The following is a 19,396-nucleotide window of genomic DNA, read 5'->3' as shown; positions in this document are numbered from 1 at the left end:
AAGTATTTTATTTCCCCTCATGTTGGTTCCCTCACCACCTGCCACAGGCCCAATCTAGCAGCTATGACCCTTAGGACTTGATCAGCGTGATCAGTAGTGCTGCTACCAAGCCACTCAAATCTCCCATCCAGTGTATATTTTGCACCCCTGCCACCCTCAGAGCTTCCTTTAAGTGCTGTTCAATACGGAGGAGTACTAATTCATCAGACGAGGGAAGATGGTACATGGTAATCCACAGGTTTCCTTGCCAATGTTTGACCTGAAACCATGAGACTTCATGGGGGTCTGGAGTCAAGGTGGAGAACTTACAGGGCAATTCCCTCCTGACTGTTTATCACCGTGCTGCCACCTCTGCTCGGTCTGACCTATCAGTGGGACAGGTTATATCCAGGGATGGTGATGGCGATGGCGATGGCGATGTCTGGGGCATTGTCTGTGAACTACGATTTCTTGAGTATGACTGTGTCGTGCTGCTGTTTGACTAGTCTCCAAGACAGCTCGCCCAATTTTGACATTAGCCCCCAAACGTTGATAAGGAGGACTTTGCAGGTTCGGCAAGACTGTTTCACCATGATCCTTTTTACTACCGATGTTAATGCTTGGTGGTCAATCCAGTTTCTTTTATTCATTGTGACTTTGTAGCGATTGATACACTGCATGGTTTGCTCAGCCATTTCAAAGAGCAGCTGGGAGTCAACCACATTGGCTCTCGAGCCGTGCATGGGCCACATCATAAAAGAATGGCAGATTTCCTTCCCTGAAGGACTTCAGTGAGCCAGATGCCTTTTTTCCAACATTTGACAATGGTTTCATGGTCATCAGTAGATTCTTAACTGCATATATTTTTCACTAATCTCAAATGCCACCGTCTGCCACGATGCAAACCCGGGTCCCCTGAACATTCGCTGTGTTTCTGGATGAGTAGCCTAGCAACAATACCACTCGGCCACTGCCTCCTATAATAACTTATAAAATATCTCCTAATTCTTCTGAACTTTACCCACCAATGTTTTTTTGTGTCATGTGCTCTCTTTGCTCTCCTACTTGTTTTCTTAAGTTCCCTCCTGCACTATCTATAGTCCAAGGGTCTCCCCTGATCTGCTCCCTCTACACTTGCTACAGGGCTATCTTTACCTTCTTATCCACTACCTAAATATTACTTGACATCCTAAGTTCTCTGGGACTCTAGGGTGACACACTGGCTCAGCAGTTAGCACTGCTGCCTCACAGCACCAGGGCCCTGGGTTCGATTCCACCCTTGGGCAACCATCTATGTGGAGTTTGCACATTCTCCGGATGTTCCAGTTTTGCTTCCACAGTCCAAAGATGCGCACATTGGGTGGGTTGGCCATGCTGATTTGTCCATAGTGTCCAAGGATGTGTAGGTTAGGTGGATTAGCCATAGGAAATTCAGGGTTACAGGAGGAGTCTGGGTGAAATGCTCTTCGGAGGGTCGGTGTGCAATCAGTGGGCCGTATTGTCTGATTCCACACTGTAGGGATTCTACAAATCCTAACTGTCACCACGAAAGGGAACACGTTGGACCTGTGGTTTCCCCATTTCATTTTAAGCTCTTGCTGACAGCACTAGCGAACTCACCCACAAGAATGTTGGTCCCTTTCTGGTTCAGGTGCAGACCAGGTCCCACCTCCCCAATAACACTGCCAGTGATCTAGGAATCTTAAACACTCCCAACTGCACCAACTCCTGGACCATGCATTCTCCTATTTCTGCGCTTACCAGCATGTGGTAGTATCCAGAGATTACAACCTTGGGGGTTGTGCTTTCTAATCTACTGCTCGTTTTCTGCCTTCATGATGCAAGACCTCACTCCTCACTCTACCTAAAGCATTGAGAACCTCAACTTCTAACACATTACACTTCCACCTTCAGGATGTCCTGCACCCTGTGACATCCTTGACCCTTGCCCCAGGGAGGCACTTCACCACCCCAAAAATCAAATCTGCAGCCACAGCAACACCTGTCTGCACTCTTAACTACTGAGTCACATTCTACTATTGCCCTTGGACTTTTGCTCCTCCTGGTTTGTGCAATTGAGCCATCCGTGGTGCTGCGTTCCCCAGTGGAACGCTCACTGTCATCATTTTCCAACATAGACAAATGGTCATTATATGTCCTCTGGGGCTTTCCTGTCTTCCTCACCCTTTTCCTTTGCCTTAAATGACGCAATGAGATTTTAAAATAAAAACAAGATGAAAATCTTAAGCCCTAGGTTAGTGCAAGGCCAATACATCGACTGTGGCTGGTTTGACATTGAAATAAGAATTACTATCTAGTGCTTATTGAAATTAAACAACCAGCAACAGACAAGTGGTACTGTTTTAGGGACCATTTTATGAAAAAGAATTATGATGATTGGACTCAAGTTAATTTACAGTAAAAGTAAACTTGTATCAATCCAAATCTCCGAAGTATTACAATAATGACAAGTCTACAACAATGCAGAGTTGGAGACGAGACAAATCAAAGAGTCACTTAAAATACTTCGCCCTCTACATCAGAACCACAGCCTGTGGTAGACTAACGAGCAGAGTTATGCTGACGTAAAAATGCACAAGTACTTTGATTAGGAAGTTCATTCTCAGCAATGTGGATATTGCAAGCAAGGTCAGCATTTATTACCCTTCCCAAATAGCCTTTGGGAAATGGATAGTGAGCCATCTTGTTGAATCATTGCAGTACAAGTAGTGAAGGCACTCCTGCAAGGATGTTGAGCGGGCGAGTTCCAGTATTTAGAAACACAAGGAAGGGGAAGTGTCAGTGGACATACAGGAATATGACATTAGGGATAGAATCGGGTCTACCATTACATTGCAAGTGACAGAGCGACTTCAAGGGCTGAAAGGCCTACTGTTCCTCATTACTGAGTTCCTGCACTTGGAGTCTTTGTATTGTTCTGAGAGATTATGGCTGATTTGTATAGATCATAGATCACAGAATCCCTACAATGTGGAAACAGGCCCTTCAGCCCAACAAGTCCACATCTCTTAACAGATGGTGGATTTTGACTTCATAAAAATCTGGAATAAAAAGAGTCTCATGATGACCATGGTCCCCTGCTGATTGTTGGAAAAATCTACCTGGTTCACTAATGTCCTTTAGGGAAGGAAACTGCTGCTCTTGCCTGAGCTGAACTACACATGAATCCAGACCCACAGCAATGTGGTTGATGCTTAACTGCACTGTTGCCAATCAGAGATGGGCAACAAATGTTGGCTTAGCAAGTGACATCCTCATCCATGAATAAATGAGTTAAAAAAAATTCTTCTACCTTGATTTTGCATCCTTTTATCCTCATGTCTATTAATTTCAGATTTGCAATTATTAAGGGACCTAGAATTCACATTTTACATCAATTCTACATTTCTACCATCCTTTGTATCAATTAGTATTATTTCAATGTCTGTCTTGAATATTTTGATTTTATTTTTAATTTTATGGCCCTGGTATCTTGAGTCTTGATAAAGTTTCTTTCCATCTACCCTTTCAGTTCTGTTCAAAATCCTAAAAACCTTAGTCCTCAACCTCTGATATCCCAAGCAGTACAAAGCCTTTTTGTGTAACCTTAACAGAATCCTTAACAGTTTGGTGGCTCTGCAATTCATTCCTTCTGATATCTGTCTACACTTTTTGAGATGCAGTCCCAGAACTGCACACAGTAGTCCGGATGTCAGGGCTTTGTTGAGTAGAGTCAAAACTCGCTCTTTCATGCATTCTTGCCCGCTTGTTAAAAAGGCTAATACATGATGAACCCTTTTGATTACGTTTTGTATCCAACTGCTACTCTTTAGTGTGCATGGAACCTAAAGCTCTTTGAATCTCCTTTTGCCACCACTTCAGCAATGGAGCAACTGAACACCTTGAAAACTTTCAGTGCATTAGAGAGAGCCAGCATGGATTTGTGTCAAGCCTGGCAAACATCACAGAAATTTTTTTTTGAAGTAGTCTTGAAGGTAGTGGTAAGAGTAATGTTGATAGATGTTGTTTATATGGATTCCCAGGAGGCCCTTGATAAACAGCCACATATGACAGGCTGTTTACTCAAGTGAAGATCCGCGGAAATGAGGGCAAATTACTGACAAAAAAACTGGGAAATTGGTTGAGTGACAAGTGACAGAAAGTAGGAATAATGGGTAGGTACTCAAATTGGCAAGATGTGACCAGTGGTGTCTCACAAGGATCTGTATTTGGCCCTCAATTATTAACATTATTTATTAACAACTTGGATAATGGCTTAGAAAGTCATATATCCAAATTTGCTGATGACACCAAGTTAGGCAGAATTGGATATCCTTTTCTAATTTTATGCAAAGTGAATGGGCAACTGTGGCAAATGGACTTCAACGTAATTAAGTGTGAGGTTATCTATTTTGGATGAAGAAAGGATAGATTGATATGGATTTTTAAAATGCCAAGAACAGATACAGAAAAAAAATCAAGAAGGCTAATGAAATGCAGACCTTCATATCCAGAGGATGGAAGTATAAAGACACAAGTTATGCTGCAGTTTGACCGCACCAAATACTGTGAGCAGATCAGGCCACCTCACCTTAGGAAGGATATATTGGCCTTGGAGGAGGCACAACATTGGTTTACAAGAATGAAACCTAGCTCAAATCAGTGGTTAGGAGTGTTAATTATCAGTGGTAATTATATAAATTAGGCTTATTTTCTCTATAATTTTGAGGGTTAAACAGGTCCACAATTTGCTTGAAGTGGCAACAGAAGTGGATAAATGTGTCAAGGTGGTGTCTGGTATGCTTGCCTCCATTCGTCGGGGCATAGAATATTGGCAAGTCATGTTGCAGCTGTACAGTACTTTCTTAGGCCACCTTTGGAATATTGTGTACATTTCTGGTTGCCTCATTTACCATGATGTTGCCTGGTTTGGAGGGTATTAGCTACACAGAGATTAGACAAACTTAAATGACAGAGTTTGAAGGGCGTACTGATAGTTCATAAAGTTATGAGGGGCATGGGTTGAATGGATAGTCAGAGTCGTTTTCCCACGGTAGAAATGTAAATTAGTAGGGGACATAGGTTTAAGGTAAAAGGGGGAAAAATTTAAAGGATTAAGTTTTTTTAACATAGAGGGTGCTAAGTGCCTGCAGTGTACTGCCAGAGGTGGTTAAAAGCAGATATAACTACTAAGTTTAAGCAGCATCTTGACAGATACGTAAATAGGCAGGGAACAGAGGGATACACACTGTGTAGATGCCAAAGGTTTTTAGTTTACAAAGACATGATGTGTCAGTGTAGGCTTGGTGGGCCAGAGGGCCTGTTCCTGTACTGTTCTTTGTTATTTGTTAAGGGTGCTCTGATGGAAGTCCTCAAGATGATAAAAAGGAAAACTCCTTGGTTTAGGATGGGCAGTATCACCTTCCTAGAAACCATCTTCCACACTCCTTGCTGTGAGTCATGAACTATTTTCTTAAACATCTGCCACTGTTCCTCAACTATCTTTTCTGCTAAGCTCCTTTCTCAGTCCACTCCATCTCTCCCCTCATCCTTATGTAATTAGCCTCATTTAAGTTTAGCACAGTTGTTTCTGACTCAAGCTTCTCACCCTCAAACTGAACTTTATTTCTACAACGTAAAGGTTACCGTTTCCTCAGGAATCTCTTACTCCAAGTTCATTTCATAAACCTGTCCATGAGAATCAGATAAAAACATGAGAATCATAACAGTATGAAAAGAAGTGGCCGGGATTGTTCATGTGCTAGTTCAAGTTCTCCAAAAAAATCCTTAAATTCAGGGAAGGTGCCATTATATTGTGAAGTAGCCAATGTACCACCTTTATTCAATAAAGGGAGAAACTTAGAAAGCAGGGATCTAGAGGCTAGTTAGCTGAACATCTAGACATTATTCTGAAAGATAGTACAACAGGACTCTAACTAAAGTTCAACATGCTTTTGTGAAAGTGAAATTGCATTTAACAGAGCTCTCTGGAAGATCAACGCATTGTGAATAAAGGGGACCCGGTGGATATATTGTACTTAGATTTCCAGAAGACATTTAATAAGTTGTCACAAAGGTTACTGTGGAAAATAAAACCTCACGGAGGAGGGGGTTAAAATATTAGCATGGATACGAGACTTGCAAGCTAATAGGAAACAACAGGCAAAAATGACTAATGTGGTCGTTGGCATAATGTTGAGTGGAATGCCACCAGGATCAGTACCAGGACTAGAAATTTCTACTAAATAAAAACGGAAAGAACTGTGGACGCTGTGGATCAGGAACAAAAACAGAAGTTGCTGGAAAAACTCGGAAGGTTTGGCAGCATTTGTGAAGAAAAAAATCAAGAGTTAATGTTTTGGGTCCAGTGATTGAAGGAAGGTTCTGAGGAAGGATCACCAGGCCAGAAACATTAACTCTGGTTTTTTCTTCACAGATGCTGCCAGACCTGCTGAGCATTTCCAGCGACTTTGTTTTTGTTCTTGAAACGTTCACAATTTACATATAAATGACTTAGATGAAGGGGCAGAATACACGGCTACCAAATTTGCTGACAAGCCAAAGCTAGGTGGGAAAGTAAGCTGCTTTAATGACACAAGGGGGCTGAAAAAGGTATACAGATTCATTAAATAGGCAAAGATCTGGCAAATGGATTATAATGTGGAGAAACGGAAAATTATCTATTTTGGCAAGAAGAATAAAAATAACCATCTTATCTAAATGGAGAGAGAGATTGCAGAGCTCCAGGATGCACAGGAATCTGGGTTTCTTAGCACATTCATCGTAAAAGGTTAGTATGTAAGTAACAAGCCCTTATAAAGTCTCATAGAAGGCTACTGTTTATTAGAAGAGGAATTGATCATTCTTCAATTATACAAGACATCCTGAGACCAAATCGGGATTAACATGTACTGGTATCCTTACTGAAAGGAGAAAGTAAGTGCATTGGCAGCAATTCAGAATGTTTATTAGACTCATACCTGGAAGGTGTTTCATGAGGAAAGGTTGGATGGGCATGACTTGAATCTGTTGGCGTTTAAAAATAAGGAACTTGATTGAAAAATAAGGACACAAAGGGTTTTGACAGGGTACACGTGAAAATGATGTTACTTTTTGTGGGAGAATCTGGAACTCAGAATCACTATCTAAAACTAAAATATCACCAAATTAAGGCAGATATTTTTTTCTCATAGGGTTGAGTCTTTGTGACTCTTCCTGAAAAGGCAATGGAATCATAATCTTGCAATATTTTTTAAGACAAGGTGGTAAACAGATGCTTGCTAAGTAAGGAGTAAAATGTCATCAGTAGGCAGGATTCGGAAGCAATCAGATGAGACGTCACCTCACTGAATGGTACAGCAGCTTCCAGGGTCTCAGTGTCCTATTATTGCTCCAAATTTTATGCATTTGTACATTTTCCCCCCCATCTGTAGCTCCTGGACAGATTGACAATAAATTTATTACGTCACTGATTTCAAGTTTTCCTGGTTTGAACAGTTGACGAAGTGCTCCTCTGTTGACAGGTTTAAAATTCTTTTGTAGCTTCCTCTTCTCCTTACTGACTCCACATGCAACATTCTTCATCTCACTAATCTCTTTCCAATGGCCTTGCCCCCACCCCTCATCTGCACCTGCCTTTGTTCCATTTCTACCTTCTATAAACTTAAAACTGCCCTTATTCTAACTTGCACTCAATCCCAGTTATCCAGAAGATAGATTGTATCGATTGATTAGCATTCAAAATCTATACAATCAACACTGCCCAACAAATTTGACAGGAAGAGTATGACAAAACTGAAAGGGTAACATTCGCTGGAAAGATCAACGCAGAAGGAGGATGAAGCAGTCTGGGTACTAATTCAAACGTACTAAGTACTTGGAAAGATCTTTAAACAAAAAAAATCAGAAACTAACTGCAGGTTCATTTTACAGGGAGTCAAACAAACAAATGGGTTGAACGTCTAGAAATAGTCAAGGATTGCAATTGTGCTATAGGCTTGGGAAATGAAAAATGTGAAGAGAGACGAGGGCAACAGAGAGAAACAGTTCTAAATTTAACATGTTATTGTTTTAAATACCTTTTACTCTTGTGTGGGTGTTCAACAGGGGATCTGAAGAAACCATGCAAGCCCACCAAGGGTAGCCAGAAACTTTGGACCACACCATATCCCCTACATGATATTTCACTGGGACATCCTTGTCCTTGGTTGTTTCGCATTTGGCTCCTTCATTGTCTTGATCTTCTTTAGGCTGTTGATATAAATATCATAGATGTACCAGAGAGAACTTAAAACAGTTTTTGTTTTAAACCATGCAAAAATTATTATAGCCAGCTTTGACAAATTTCAAAAACATATTCACCATTTGTGTCAAGTGTATTTTGAGGAGGACAAATTTCTGCAACTAATTTCAAAGTATTGATGCATCAGTTCATACTTAATTTGTTTCATGGATTTTTTATCTTTGGTGTCCAAAACAATGGAGTGGAATTAAATACAGTCAATCTGAAATTGGAAAGTTTGCCTCCATGGTGGGTAACATAAATCGTTTAAAAATAGAGAGAAAAATAAATCACACAAGAGATCTTTTCATGAAACAAACGTATCAATGGTGCAACCTGTTCTCATTAATTTTCTCCTTCTCTTTGCATTCCCCTGTCCCACAGACAAATATACACATTAGATAAAATGAATTGTCCTGTGGCATAAATGTACAAATATAGAATTATTCTGGAGTTCTCCTGGATTACAGTTCAGAATTTAATTATTTCAACAGCAATTGCCCTCAGATTACATGATTGGGACAAAGACAGATTGCACAAGATCTGTGAAAGGAGTAGACTCAAATGAACTGAACAGCCCTTTTTTTCAATGCCCTCTCACAATTTAAAGGTCGTAGAAACTTATTTCGCCTCATTTGTAAATCAGCCAGACTGCTATCTTGGTTGTCATTTTGCCATATAATGATTCAGGCTGGAACTGCAAGGTTTCCAAAAGGCAAGGTGCAAATTAATATTTCATTAGCCAACACCTCCTGATCTGTGGCACTGTAAAATCACTAACTATCTACATCATACTCTCCATTTCAAGCAAATAAATACTTTGACTGCCAACAGCCCTAAAACACAATTAAGGTGTAAAGGAAACAAAATTAAAGTTTAGTCAGGACATTTTTGGCCATTTATTCACCTCCCTGGCCCTCCTCCAAACACATGAAGCCTCATTTTTCTTACGTTTCTTCTCGTTCTCCCTATCACATGATATCAAGTCAGTCTTCCCCAATACAGATCTGATTGGCATTTACAATCTTACTAGACCTGGGGAATTAAGGCTGATTGTTTTAAGTGCTGCAAAAGGCAGCAACAGCACTGAGTAGCATCAGGTGGGTGTGATGGCAAGAGTGAAGATGATGAGCAGAACAGAAATTGTTCTGAATTCAATGTTGGGAATATGGTCATGACTTTCATGTTCTTTGGCTAAGATACTTAAATAAATGTCTCTTGCTGCTTGCTGTTAACATTTAAAAAACTCAATGCTAATTTAGCCATAAGCACAGTTATATTTTAATTACAGGAATGGATACAAGCATTGATGTTTCAGCTTTCCTTAGTCTTAGTAATAGAGTTTTCTTCTTGGATCATACAGAAATGGAGGAGTTCAGACAACCACCGTCACCTCCTCCCATGCTGAAGAATTCTACAGGTGCTTTGATTTATCAACAAGCAGAGCAGCAAGTGGAAGTGCATTTCCTACTTTTTTTTTGCAATGGAAGTAGAAAGATTTAATTTTTACGTATAGATTTCCACATAAAGATTTCCAAAATGGATTAATGCTGAAAGGATATCAATTTCTCTTACGCACTGGATTTTAATTTACCTCACTGGCTTCAATCACTTCAGAGTTTAAAGCTCATCTAATGCCTACTGTGTCATCACTGTTCTTTGCCATAAAAATCCATGCAGTTCACTTATGCCCTTCGGGGGAGCAAGTATGCCATCTTTACCCGGTCTGGCCTACATTTGACTTCAGACCCACAGCAATGTGGTTGACCTGTAACTGCCAATTTGGGATGGACATTTAGATTGTTTGCTTAGGATGTGGGCATCCCTGCCAAAGTAGAAGAAAAAAAAAGTGGAAGGAAGATTTCAAAGGAAGCAAAGAATCCAATTCTTTGATTTCAATATAATAATTCCCATCTCCATCATTGAAAAGCAAAAGTGAAATGAATGAAGACAAAGTGGAAGGGATAGAAACTGACAAGAAAGTGACAATTTTGAGCATACTAAAAAGACAATGAATTTACCAAATTATATTTGCAAGTAAATTCTCTCTGGCAAAACAGGAACCCAACAGGCTAAACAAATAATCAATTAACAACTGTTAAAGGGATTCCGAATTTGGAAATGCAACAACTTGTATTAATATCCAATACTCCAAGCTTCACAGAGGTTTGTCAAAAAAATCATGTCTATTCGCTTACTAGATGAAGACCTGAGATAGATATCTTTGTCAGTATTTTCACAAGGTATCTACTGGCAAAATAACACCAGCAATAAAGGTAAATGACTGTGATTTTAATGCATGCCACAGATCTTTCATAACATTATGTCCCTTTTGTTAATAAACAATGTTGATTCTGAACAACATTAGATTAACACACAATTTGTATTCCTCTCACAAAGTGGCTATGTTACATAAATGGGACAAGAAGAATGCTTGTAGCCAAACTTAAGACACAATTCACCTTTAATCATAAAAAAATTACTAAGTGGTCAATTGAAAATATAATACTGCCAGAAGGTTGATTTGATTTCTAACTTACATTGTTAATTTCAGGTGGCCTGTTGTCAGTGGATACAAGAACAGCAAGCCCTTACCTCCGTGGAAATCAAAGAGAAGAAAAAAAAAATCAGAAAGCAAATTTAAGGAGGAAATCTTATAGAAACAAATACTACAAAAAAAACCTCAAAGATCTGCAGCTGCTGGAAATCAGCAACAAAAATCAGAAACTGTTGGAAAAACTCAGGTCAGGTAACATCCCTGGAGAGAAAGCTTCGTCAAATTTTTAGGTCCAGCCTTCTTCAGAACTGATTGTAGCTAGGAAAAGGTTGATATAGATGCTAGAGAAGGGTGGGGAGAGAGGAAAGAAATAAATGATAGGTGGAGATGGAGCTCAGAGAGAAACAGAAAAGCATTTGGGCAGACAAAAAACGGAGTGGGCAAAGGTCAGTCTGCGAGAAGGAATGGTGGCCAATGGGGATCGTTAGTGGCTGATAATGAGTTGCTTGTGGTAGCAGTCCATATGATAAGGCCTGGTGTGTGGATATTGGGATATGTTACATGGGAGAAGATGCTCAGGCCCTAAAGTGATTGAACTCAATACTGAATCCAAAAGGTCACAGGGCTCCCAAGCTGAAAGTGAGGTGTTGCTCTTCCAAATTGCGCCAAGGTTCACCAGAGCACTGTAGCAAGCCAGGGACAAATCTTGGCTAGGGAATATGGTTGGGTGTGAAATGGCAGGCAACTGGAAGCTCTGAGTCAATTTGCAGACAGAAACAATTACCTCACTGGGTGCTCAAAATCCTCTAAGTGGCTCTGCACTTCCACTTGATCAGGCTTCATTTTGCAACAGGAGAAAATTTAAACAATGCAGTGATAGATCCCAAAACAGATTAACATAATGGATCAGAAGGAATTCACGCAGACATTCAGAAAAATCATTACCAAAATGAAAATACGACCAACTTGACTGAAAACTGTTCATCAGTTTTACAATTACAATGTTTAAAAGACATTGAGATAAGTACATGAATAGGAAAGGTTTGAAGGGATATGGACCAGGAGCAGACAGGTAGGACTAGTTTAGTTTGCGATTATGTTCAGCATGGACTGGTTGGACTGAAGGGTTTGTTCCCATGCTCTATGACTATGACAAACTCTTCTCGTTCAAATCTCATACCTTTGTAATGCAAAACTTTTAATCCTGTTTAAGAGCATAAACGCTTTGTTCTATGAAGGACTGAGTAGGTGTGAGGTGACCAGCCTTCAAATAAAAAGATGGCTCCAACAGCCTATTGAGATAACAAGGTGTACAGCTGGATGAACACAGCAGGCCAAACAGCATCAGAGGAGCAGGAAGGCTGATGTTTCAGGCCTAGATCTTTCTGAAGAAGGGTCTAGGCCCGAAACGTCAGCCTTCCTGCTCCTCTGATGCTGCTTGGCCTGCTGTGTTCACCCAGCTCTACACTGTTATCTCAGATTCTCCAGAATGTGCAGTTCCTACTATCTCCAACAGCCTATTCCTGTCTTTTATGCCTCTTAACAATGGATTAGAACAGAACTTGTAAATATAATCACAATTTTCTGGCCATAGCAAAAATCACGAAATAAATGAAGAATGAAAATAGGAAACATGCGGGTATGGTATTGAATAGGTTTTAGTTCACTATCATGAAACAGATTTTTCTTGGACTCCTGTTTGGGATACTCGCTATATTACAGATTTCCCCAAAGCAGGAGTAGTTTTCAGCATACAATAGACCAACCTTTGTACAAGTACACACATGGAGAACTGACGTTCTCATAAGTTGTCAATGCAGCTTTTTAAAAAGTATCACAAAATGAGACATTTAATGCCGATACATATACAATATTCATCTTAATTACATATGTTAATGCATCACAATGTCTCTTATTTAGCTAAAGTATCCTCAATAGTCAAAATTTTCCAAGATATAAAAAGGTACGAGTCAACTTTTGACATTTCTGAAGAACAGTCTTGGCCAAGGCTGTTCTGCCACAACTCTTTACTGTACAATCACCATTGACAAAACCGTGATTTTAATAAGATGCACAAATCTGTCATAACATTAACAAACCAAACCTGAACTTTTAATTTAAAAATATCCCCTGTAACCTGGAAGTCATCCAAAATTTTGCACTTTCGTCTTCTGATTTACACCATGTTCATCACCTGTATGACAAGAAGTGACTCCTGGCTAAGCAATGACTCAATTTTAAAATTATCATCCTTAAAATTCTCATCCTTCAGTCTCTTTCCAACTCTGTCATCTCCTCCAGGACCATAACCTTTGTTGTACTCCTCAAATGTGCCCCCAATTTTAACTGTGCCTTCACCTGCCCATATCATCATCTCTGGATTCCTCCCCTAAATATCTCACTTCCACTTCCCTATGCTCCTTCAAAACACAATCATTGAATTTTCCAGTACGGAAAGAGGTCGTTCAACCCAGTGTGTCTGTACTGGCTCTCAAAAGAGCTACCCAACTAGTCCCACTCTCTAGTCCTATCTCCATAGCCATCTAACTTCATCCTGTTCAAATATATATCCAGTTGTCTTTTGAAACCTCCTATGGAATCCATCTCCACCGCTCTCCTAGACTGTGCATTCCAAATCTTAACAACTCTGAATAAAGAAATCTCTCCACATCCCACTCCAAACTCTTCGACTGACAATCTTGAAATTGTGAACCCGAGTGACTGACAAACCAATTACTGGAAATAGAATATCTTTCTTTACCCTGCTGCCAAAGTTGTTCATAGTTTTGAATACCTCAACAAGGTCATGTCTTGATCTTGTCTGCTCCAAGGAAAATAAGGACGATTTCCCTTCTTTCAATTCTGATGAAAGGTCGGTGACCTGAAACATTATCCATTTCTCTCTAAGAGATGCTGTCTGAACCAGTGTGTGGCTCCAATACTGAAAAACCAAAAAAAACAAAAATCTGTATTCAGACCCTGACCAAAGCAATAGCTCTGTTTCTGCTTTAGCCAAGCTGAGGCATCAAGTTCGGACATTTAGTCAAGTTCTACTACCCACTAGAGAAGCCATATATCTGAGATGAACTAACCAGGTTAGAATTTGACACTGCCATTATATGGCTAAAAGCAACTTGGGTTTGGACAGTAACTTGCTGAGTTAACAACTCATGCCCTTTTTAGTAACAAGATTTCAACCAGATGGAGAAAAAAGTGTCTGCACAGCTTGCAAGACCAGTATTTATTTCAGATCCCTAAAATGCTCATTAAAAGCTGGTGCCGTTGCTCTTTCTTGAACTGTTACAACCAATGAAGTGAAATATTTGAAAGCAGCGAATTCCAGGATTGTTATCCAGCAATGAAGAAACAGCAATCTAATTCCAAATCAGAATATGGAGAGACTCGGAGAGGAATCCAAACATAGTTTTATGTCCCTCCACTACTGCACTTCCAGGAGAGAGTGGTCATGGGTTTGGAAAATTCTGTGGAAGGAAGCTTGGATAGTCACTGCAGTGCATTTTATAGATGGTGGGTACTGCAGCATTAGGGATCAAGGGACAGACCTTTTCAAGTGGTTTGGGGTGCCAATGGTCTGGATGCGTCAAGCTGCACTCATCCAGGCAATTCAAGTATAATTTCAGACAATATGTTGAAATAATCTTGGAAGCAAAACTTCATTAAAAACAGGCCAATTACTCCTTTTCTCTTCCTCCTTCCTACTTTTGCTCTTTTTTCTTTGTTTTCTTTTCTTTACAGCCTGGAGAGTGGCAGGTGAAGGAGGCAGCCACTTGAGGCAGCAACGGCAGGGTGAACTGGACACTGCTCCATCCCAGCCTGGGTCTCCCATCAAGCGAGGAGCAGGTCCTAGGCTTACTCCTCTGGTCCAAACCCGCAGGTGGGCTGAGGCTCCAGGATCACAGCTAGGCCCAGGCACCTGAAGGAGCAGAAGCATCAGCAAAAGGGATGAACAGTGCTTCAGCGGCAGTACCTGGAGAAGTGCCAGATGGGGAAAAGGAGGCTTCTCCCAGCCCAGAGTTGAGGTGGCTTCCAGTGGCCTGGCATGGTCGTCTTGGCCTGGCATAATGGTTTTCTACAGCAGAGGCTTCCAGCCCAGTATTCCAGCAGCCTGGTGTGGTGGTCTCATCCCAGTGTGGCACTCTCATCCTGGCTGCGTCTTCAGGATATTCCATCATTGCTTAAATCGGCTTCCCCTGAGCCCAGGAGCCATTAACTGAATGGTGATGAAAATTTTTTTAAAGGTTTGACTTCTGTCACTAATATAGGTGCCGTGATGTGGCGACTTATAAAATTTTTCACTATTTTTCATGTAAAAGTACATGGGACAACGAATTTCTATTCTATTCCCAACAACTACAAAGTGATTTTTTTGCATTCTTTAATTGGAAGGTGGCTAGTTTCTTTGCAGAACAGCATTACCTCTACTTTTAAGCCAAAGTAAATTCCATTAATACCTTGCATACAGCAAATGAATTGACTTTTTATGTCAACATTTGAAAACGACATCTATGCTTCAACTTTCCAATAGACATACTCCAATTTACATTTCCTAGCTTGTCATTGTATAATTACAGCCACGGCGCTCGACAAAACCTAAAGCTTCTATCTTAGCTGTTCTCTGCTTAGTCCTGTGGCAATAATTTCAACAACTGCCCTTCAAAATTTATGCTAGACTTTTTGTTCTCAGCTCTTCTGCTGTTGAAACCTTCATCCATGCCTTTGTTTTCTTTAGGCTTGACTTTTCCTGTACACACCTGGCTGTTCTCCTGCACTTTATCCTCCATAAACTTGTGGTCTGTTCCTTAAGTTGTAACAAAATAGCATTCACTGACTGCACAGATTCCCAATGAAGCAACGTTTTGATTTTAAAGTTTCGTCTTCATTTTCAAATCACTTAAAAATCTTGAGCATGGGTATCTCTGAAATCTTCCCCAAATTTCACAACTTTGCTGGATATCTAACCTTAGGTACCCCCAAATTTAACTGTTCCACCACCGATGGCTTTACCTTTAGTTCCCAGACTACAAGCTCTGGAATTCCATCCGTTTCGATCACTGTCCTCCTCTTTAAAATTTTATTTATTCATGGGATGTGGCCATTGCTAGCTAGGGCTCATGCTTATTGTTTGTTCCAAAAAATTTACTTCAAACACTCGTTAACATGATATCTCATCCAATCAGCTCTTAGTCAATGGACCTATCTTCTCATGTGCCTTGGATTCATTTTTGGTTTTGCTACGCTTCTGGAAAGAGCCTTGGGGCATTAGCTTACATTGGAAGTACAACAGTAACACAAACTGATTTTGTTAAAGAAAACCCTGAAGAACTGCAGATGCTGGAAATCAGAAACAAAATAGATATTGTCTGAAAAACTGAGCAGATCTAGTAGCACCTGGGCGGAGAAAAGTATGTCAGCATTTCAGGTCCAATGGCCTTTCTTTAGCACAGATCTTGTTTAAATTTATTTTTGGAATACAATTTAGCATCTGGCTTCATTCACTTGTGGCCTGATATCCTTCACCATGTTAGATCGACAAAGTAAGAGTCCCAATTTGCCATCTTCCACAAGCCACAATAGTAGCCAAAGTCAGTATTCCAGACTACATCTCCTTCCCATGGCAATTGTTCATGTTATGCACAAACAACCCGGTTTTAGAACAATGGAATCACCCATCAATTCCAACTGAACTGTAATAAGAAGTGAAAGTTGCCATAGTCCCAGAGGACCATAGGCTGTGCTCTCATTACAAAGATGACTGGTGGTGATTTAACTCGAGAGTCACCATGCCCCAGGTGAGGGAAGGCATTGAGAAGACAAGGTCTTCATCGTAACCTCAAGACAAGAAAGGAAAACTACCCACAGTGATCACTCTGATCACTTGACAATGATTAAACTTTGTAAAATCATAACCTTGAGATGTGCACATTGGACTAGTCCTATTTTTTTGTATCACTATCAAGTAAGTTTAAAAAGAAAAACACAATTCCTTTCAAATGCTTTTGCAAAGTTTTCAAAAAAAATTGCCACCAAGCTTCTATTCAACAAATTCTGAAAACCACACAATGCTTCTACATATACAATGCAATCAAGTTGATCAGCTGGCAATAAATCATCCCTCAACCAATATCAAGAAAATGAATTATTTGGTTGTAACCTCACTGTCATTTATGGGGCCTTCTGTGTAGAGTGGCTTTTGCACTTCTCCCATTAAAACACTATTATCCCAAAGCACTTATAAGGCCATAAGACATAGGAGCAGAAATTAGGCCATTCAGCCCATCAGGTCTGCTCTGCCATTCAATCATGGCTGATAAGTTCCTAACCCCATTCTCCCGCTTTCTCCCCATAACCCTTGATAATCAAGAACCTATCTATCTCAGTCTTAAATGTACTCAATGGCCTGGCCTCCACAGCCTTCTGTGGCAGTGAATTCCATAGATTCACCACTCCATGGCTGAAGAAGTTTCTCCTTATTTCCGTTCTAAAAGGTCTTCCCTTTACTCTAAGGCTGTGCCCTTGGGTCCTAGTCTCTCCTATCCATGGAAGCATCTTCCCAACATCCACTCTGTCCAGGCCATTCAGTATTCTGTAAGTTTCAATTAAATCCCCCCCTCATCCTTCTAAACTCCAATGAGCATAGGGCCCAGAGTCCTCAAATGTTCCTCATATGTTAAGTTTTTCATTCCTGAGACCATTCTCGTGAACCTCCTCTGAATGCGCTCCAGGGCCAGTACATCCTTCCTGAGATATGGGGCCCAAAATTGCACACAATACTCCAAATGTGGCCTGACAACTACTGAAGTGAAAGAAGGTGCAATATCATGTCTTTCTTTTTATTGTGTTGGATGTACCAAAGTACCAGAAAAAAAAATGACTGATTAAATCAAGCTAGGTTATAAGTCCTGATCAATATCCTTACACTCTTACTGGAAATGTGTATGCACACATCATGCGCTTGCCCATCAACACTTAACCATCTACACTTACACACAAGTAACTACTTGAAGTGAGGAAGCAAAAAAAATTCTTCTGTTAAACCACACAACAAAAGTTCAATGTCTCAAGGAGGATGTGGAATACAGGGAGAATATACATTGAATTCAATCGCAAAATAGAATTATTGCAGTAAGGAAGAAGGCCTTTCTGTGCCGTTTCTTTGCAAGAACAAATTAGCAAGTCCAACTCGAGACATCTGTCCTTGAAGCTGTGCAATTATTTCTCATTGGGTCTTTATCCAACGTCCCTTTGAAACTGAAAAAAACATTAATTCACCACAACATAACAGTAGACATTGAGAATGCAATATACTTTCAAACAAAGTGAATTTAACTCTCAAAAGACTACGACCACAGATTGCATGTTGACAGTTTCCAACTGAAGGCTCCATGGTTTGCAACATCTCACTTTTTTCACTCAGTGTACAAAGGAATTTGTTGTTGTCTTGCAAGAATAACTAAATCAGCTGCAATATAGTCAATGGTGTAAGGTGCCAAATGCAAAAGAGAAACCGACAAGAAAAGTTAAGTGGCACTGGACCCTATATTGTCTCATGACATCAGATTCAATATGGGCAAGGAAACCTGCCGTTGACAATCATGTATCTTTCCCTCCCCAACCCCAACCCCACCCCCTCATCTGATTAACCAGCTCTGCTTTGTATTGAGCACCACTTAGAGTGTGGCAAGGGTGCCAAAAATACTTGTTGTGGGAGACTTCAAAGTGCATCAAGGATGGTTCAAAAACACCATGACTGACCAAGTCGAATTGAGTCCTAAATGAACTAGCTGCTCGACTGGATCTGCAGCAAGTGCTGGGGGAACCAAAAGGGAAAAACATAATTAACTTCAACTACACCAATCAGTCAGCTGCAGATGCAGCTATCCATAACAGTTTCATTAAAAGTGAGCACTAACAGCCGTCTTGTGGCGCAGTGGTAGAGTCCCTGCCCTGGATCAGGGCAGACTGCGTCCTACCTACGCCAGAGGGGTGTCATAACATCTTTTTGTTTTAAAGAGAATCCCTACAGTGTGGAAACATGCCTTTTGGCCCAACAAGTCCACACTGACCCTCAGAGCATCCCACCCAGACCCGCCCCCTATAACCTACCTAATCGACTCATCCCTGAACACTATGGGCAATTTTAGCAAGGCCAATCCACCTAGACTGCACATCTTTGGTTTCACCAACACATATCCATCAGGTTTGAACCGGCTTTTGACCTCAGTTCTTGAATGTTCTTGAAAAGGGAAGACAAAATATATCTCTTGCACAGACAGCAGCCTTTTCCACCACCATACTCACAGTTTGAGTTAACTCCTAGGAGATTACAGCTCAGTTCGTAGTGCATTTGCTCGTTTTTAGGGCTTGTAAGTTTCCTTGGCAACTTATCAGGTATATAATTCCAGGGTGTGTCTCTCCAGATAGTCACTGAATTTGCACCTGCAGTCATTTTGGTTTTATCAGTTCTCTTTGTAATAATGTAATCTATTGACATTGAATTCTGATATATTCATGTGGGGTTAAAGTCCATAGATGACTGAATCACAAGGTCAGAAACAGGAATATTCACTGACTGTATAATTCTGAGCACCATTTGAAACTCCGCAGATACTGAAGCAGTC

At 40.5% G+C, this 19,396-nt stretch overlaps 1 protein-coding gene across 1 annotated transcript in view; it reads right to left on the bottom strand.

The window, feature by feature from the left end:
• Positions 1-19,396, bottom strand: part of LOC109914983 (histone-lysine N-methyltransferase NSD2-like) — an 89,547-nt gene that overhangs the window by 43,265 nt on the left and 26,886 nt on the right. Inside the window, exon 3 of the mRNA XM_048603418.1 lies at positions 8,058-8,229. Coding sequence (XP_048459375.1) covers positions 8,058-8,229 — 172 coding nt within the window. The remainder of the gene's footprint in view (positions 1-8,057; positions 8,230-19,396) is intronic.

The sequence above is a fragment of the Rhincodon typus genome, chromosome 1 (genome assembly GCF_021869965.1).
Source record: "Rhincodon typus isolate 14 chromosome 1, sRhiTyp1.1, whole genome shotgun sequence".
Taxonomy (NCBI): domain Eukaryota; kingdom Metazoa; phylum Chordata; class Chondrichthyes; order Orectolobiformes; family Rhincodontidae; genus Rhincodon; species Rhincodon typus.
This window is presented reverse-complemented; position numbering and strand designations above follow the sequence as displayed.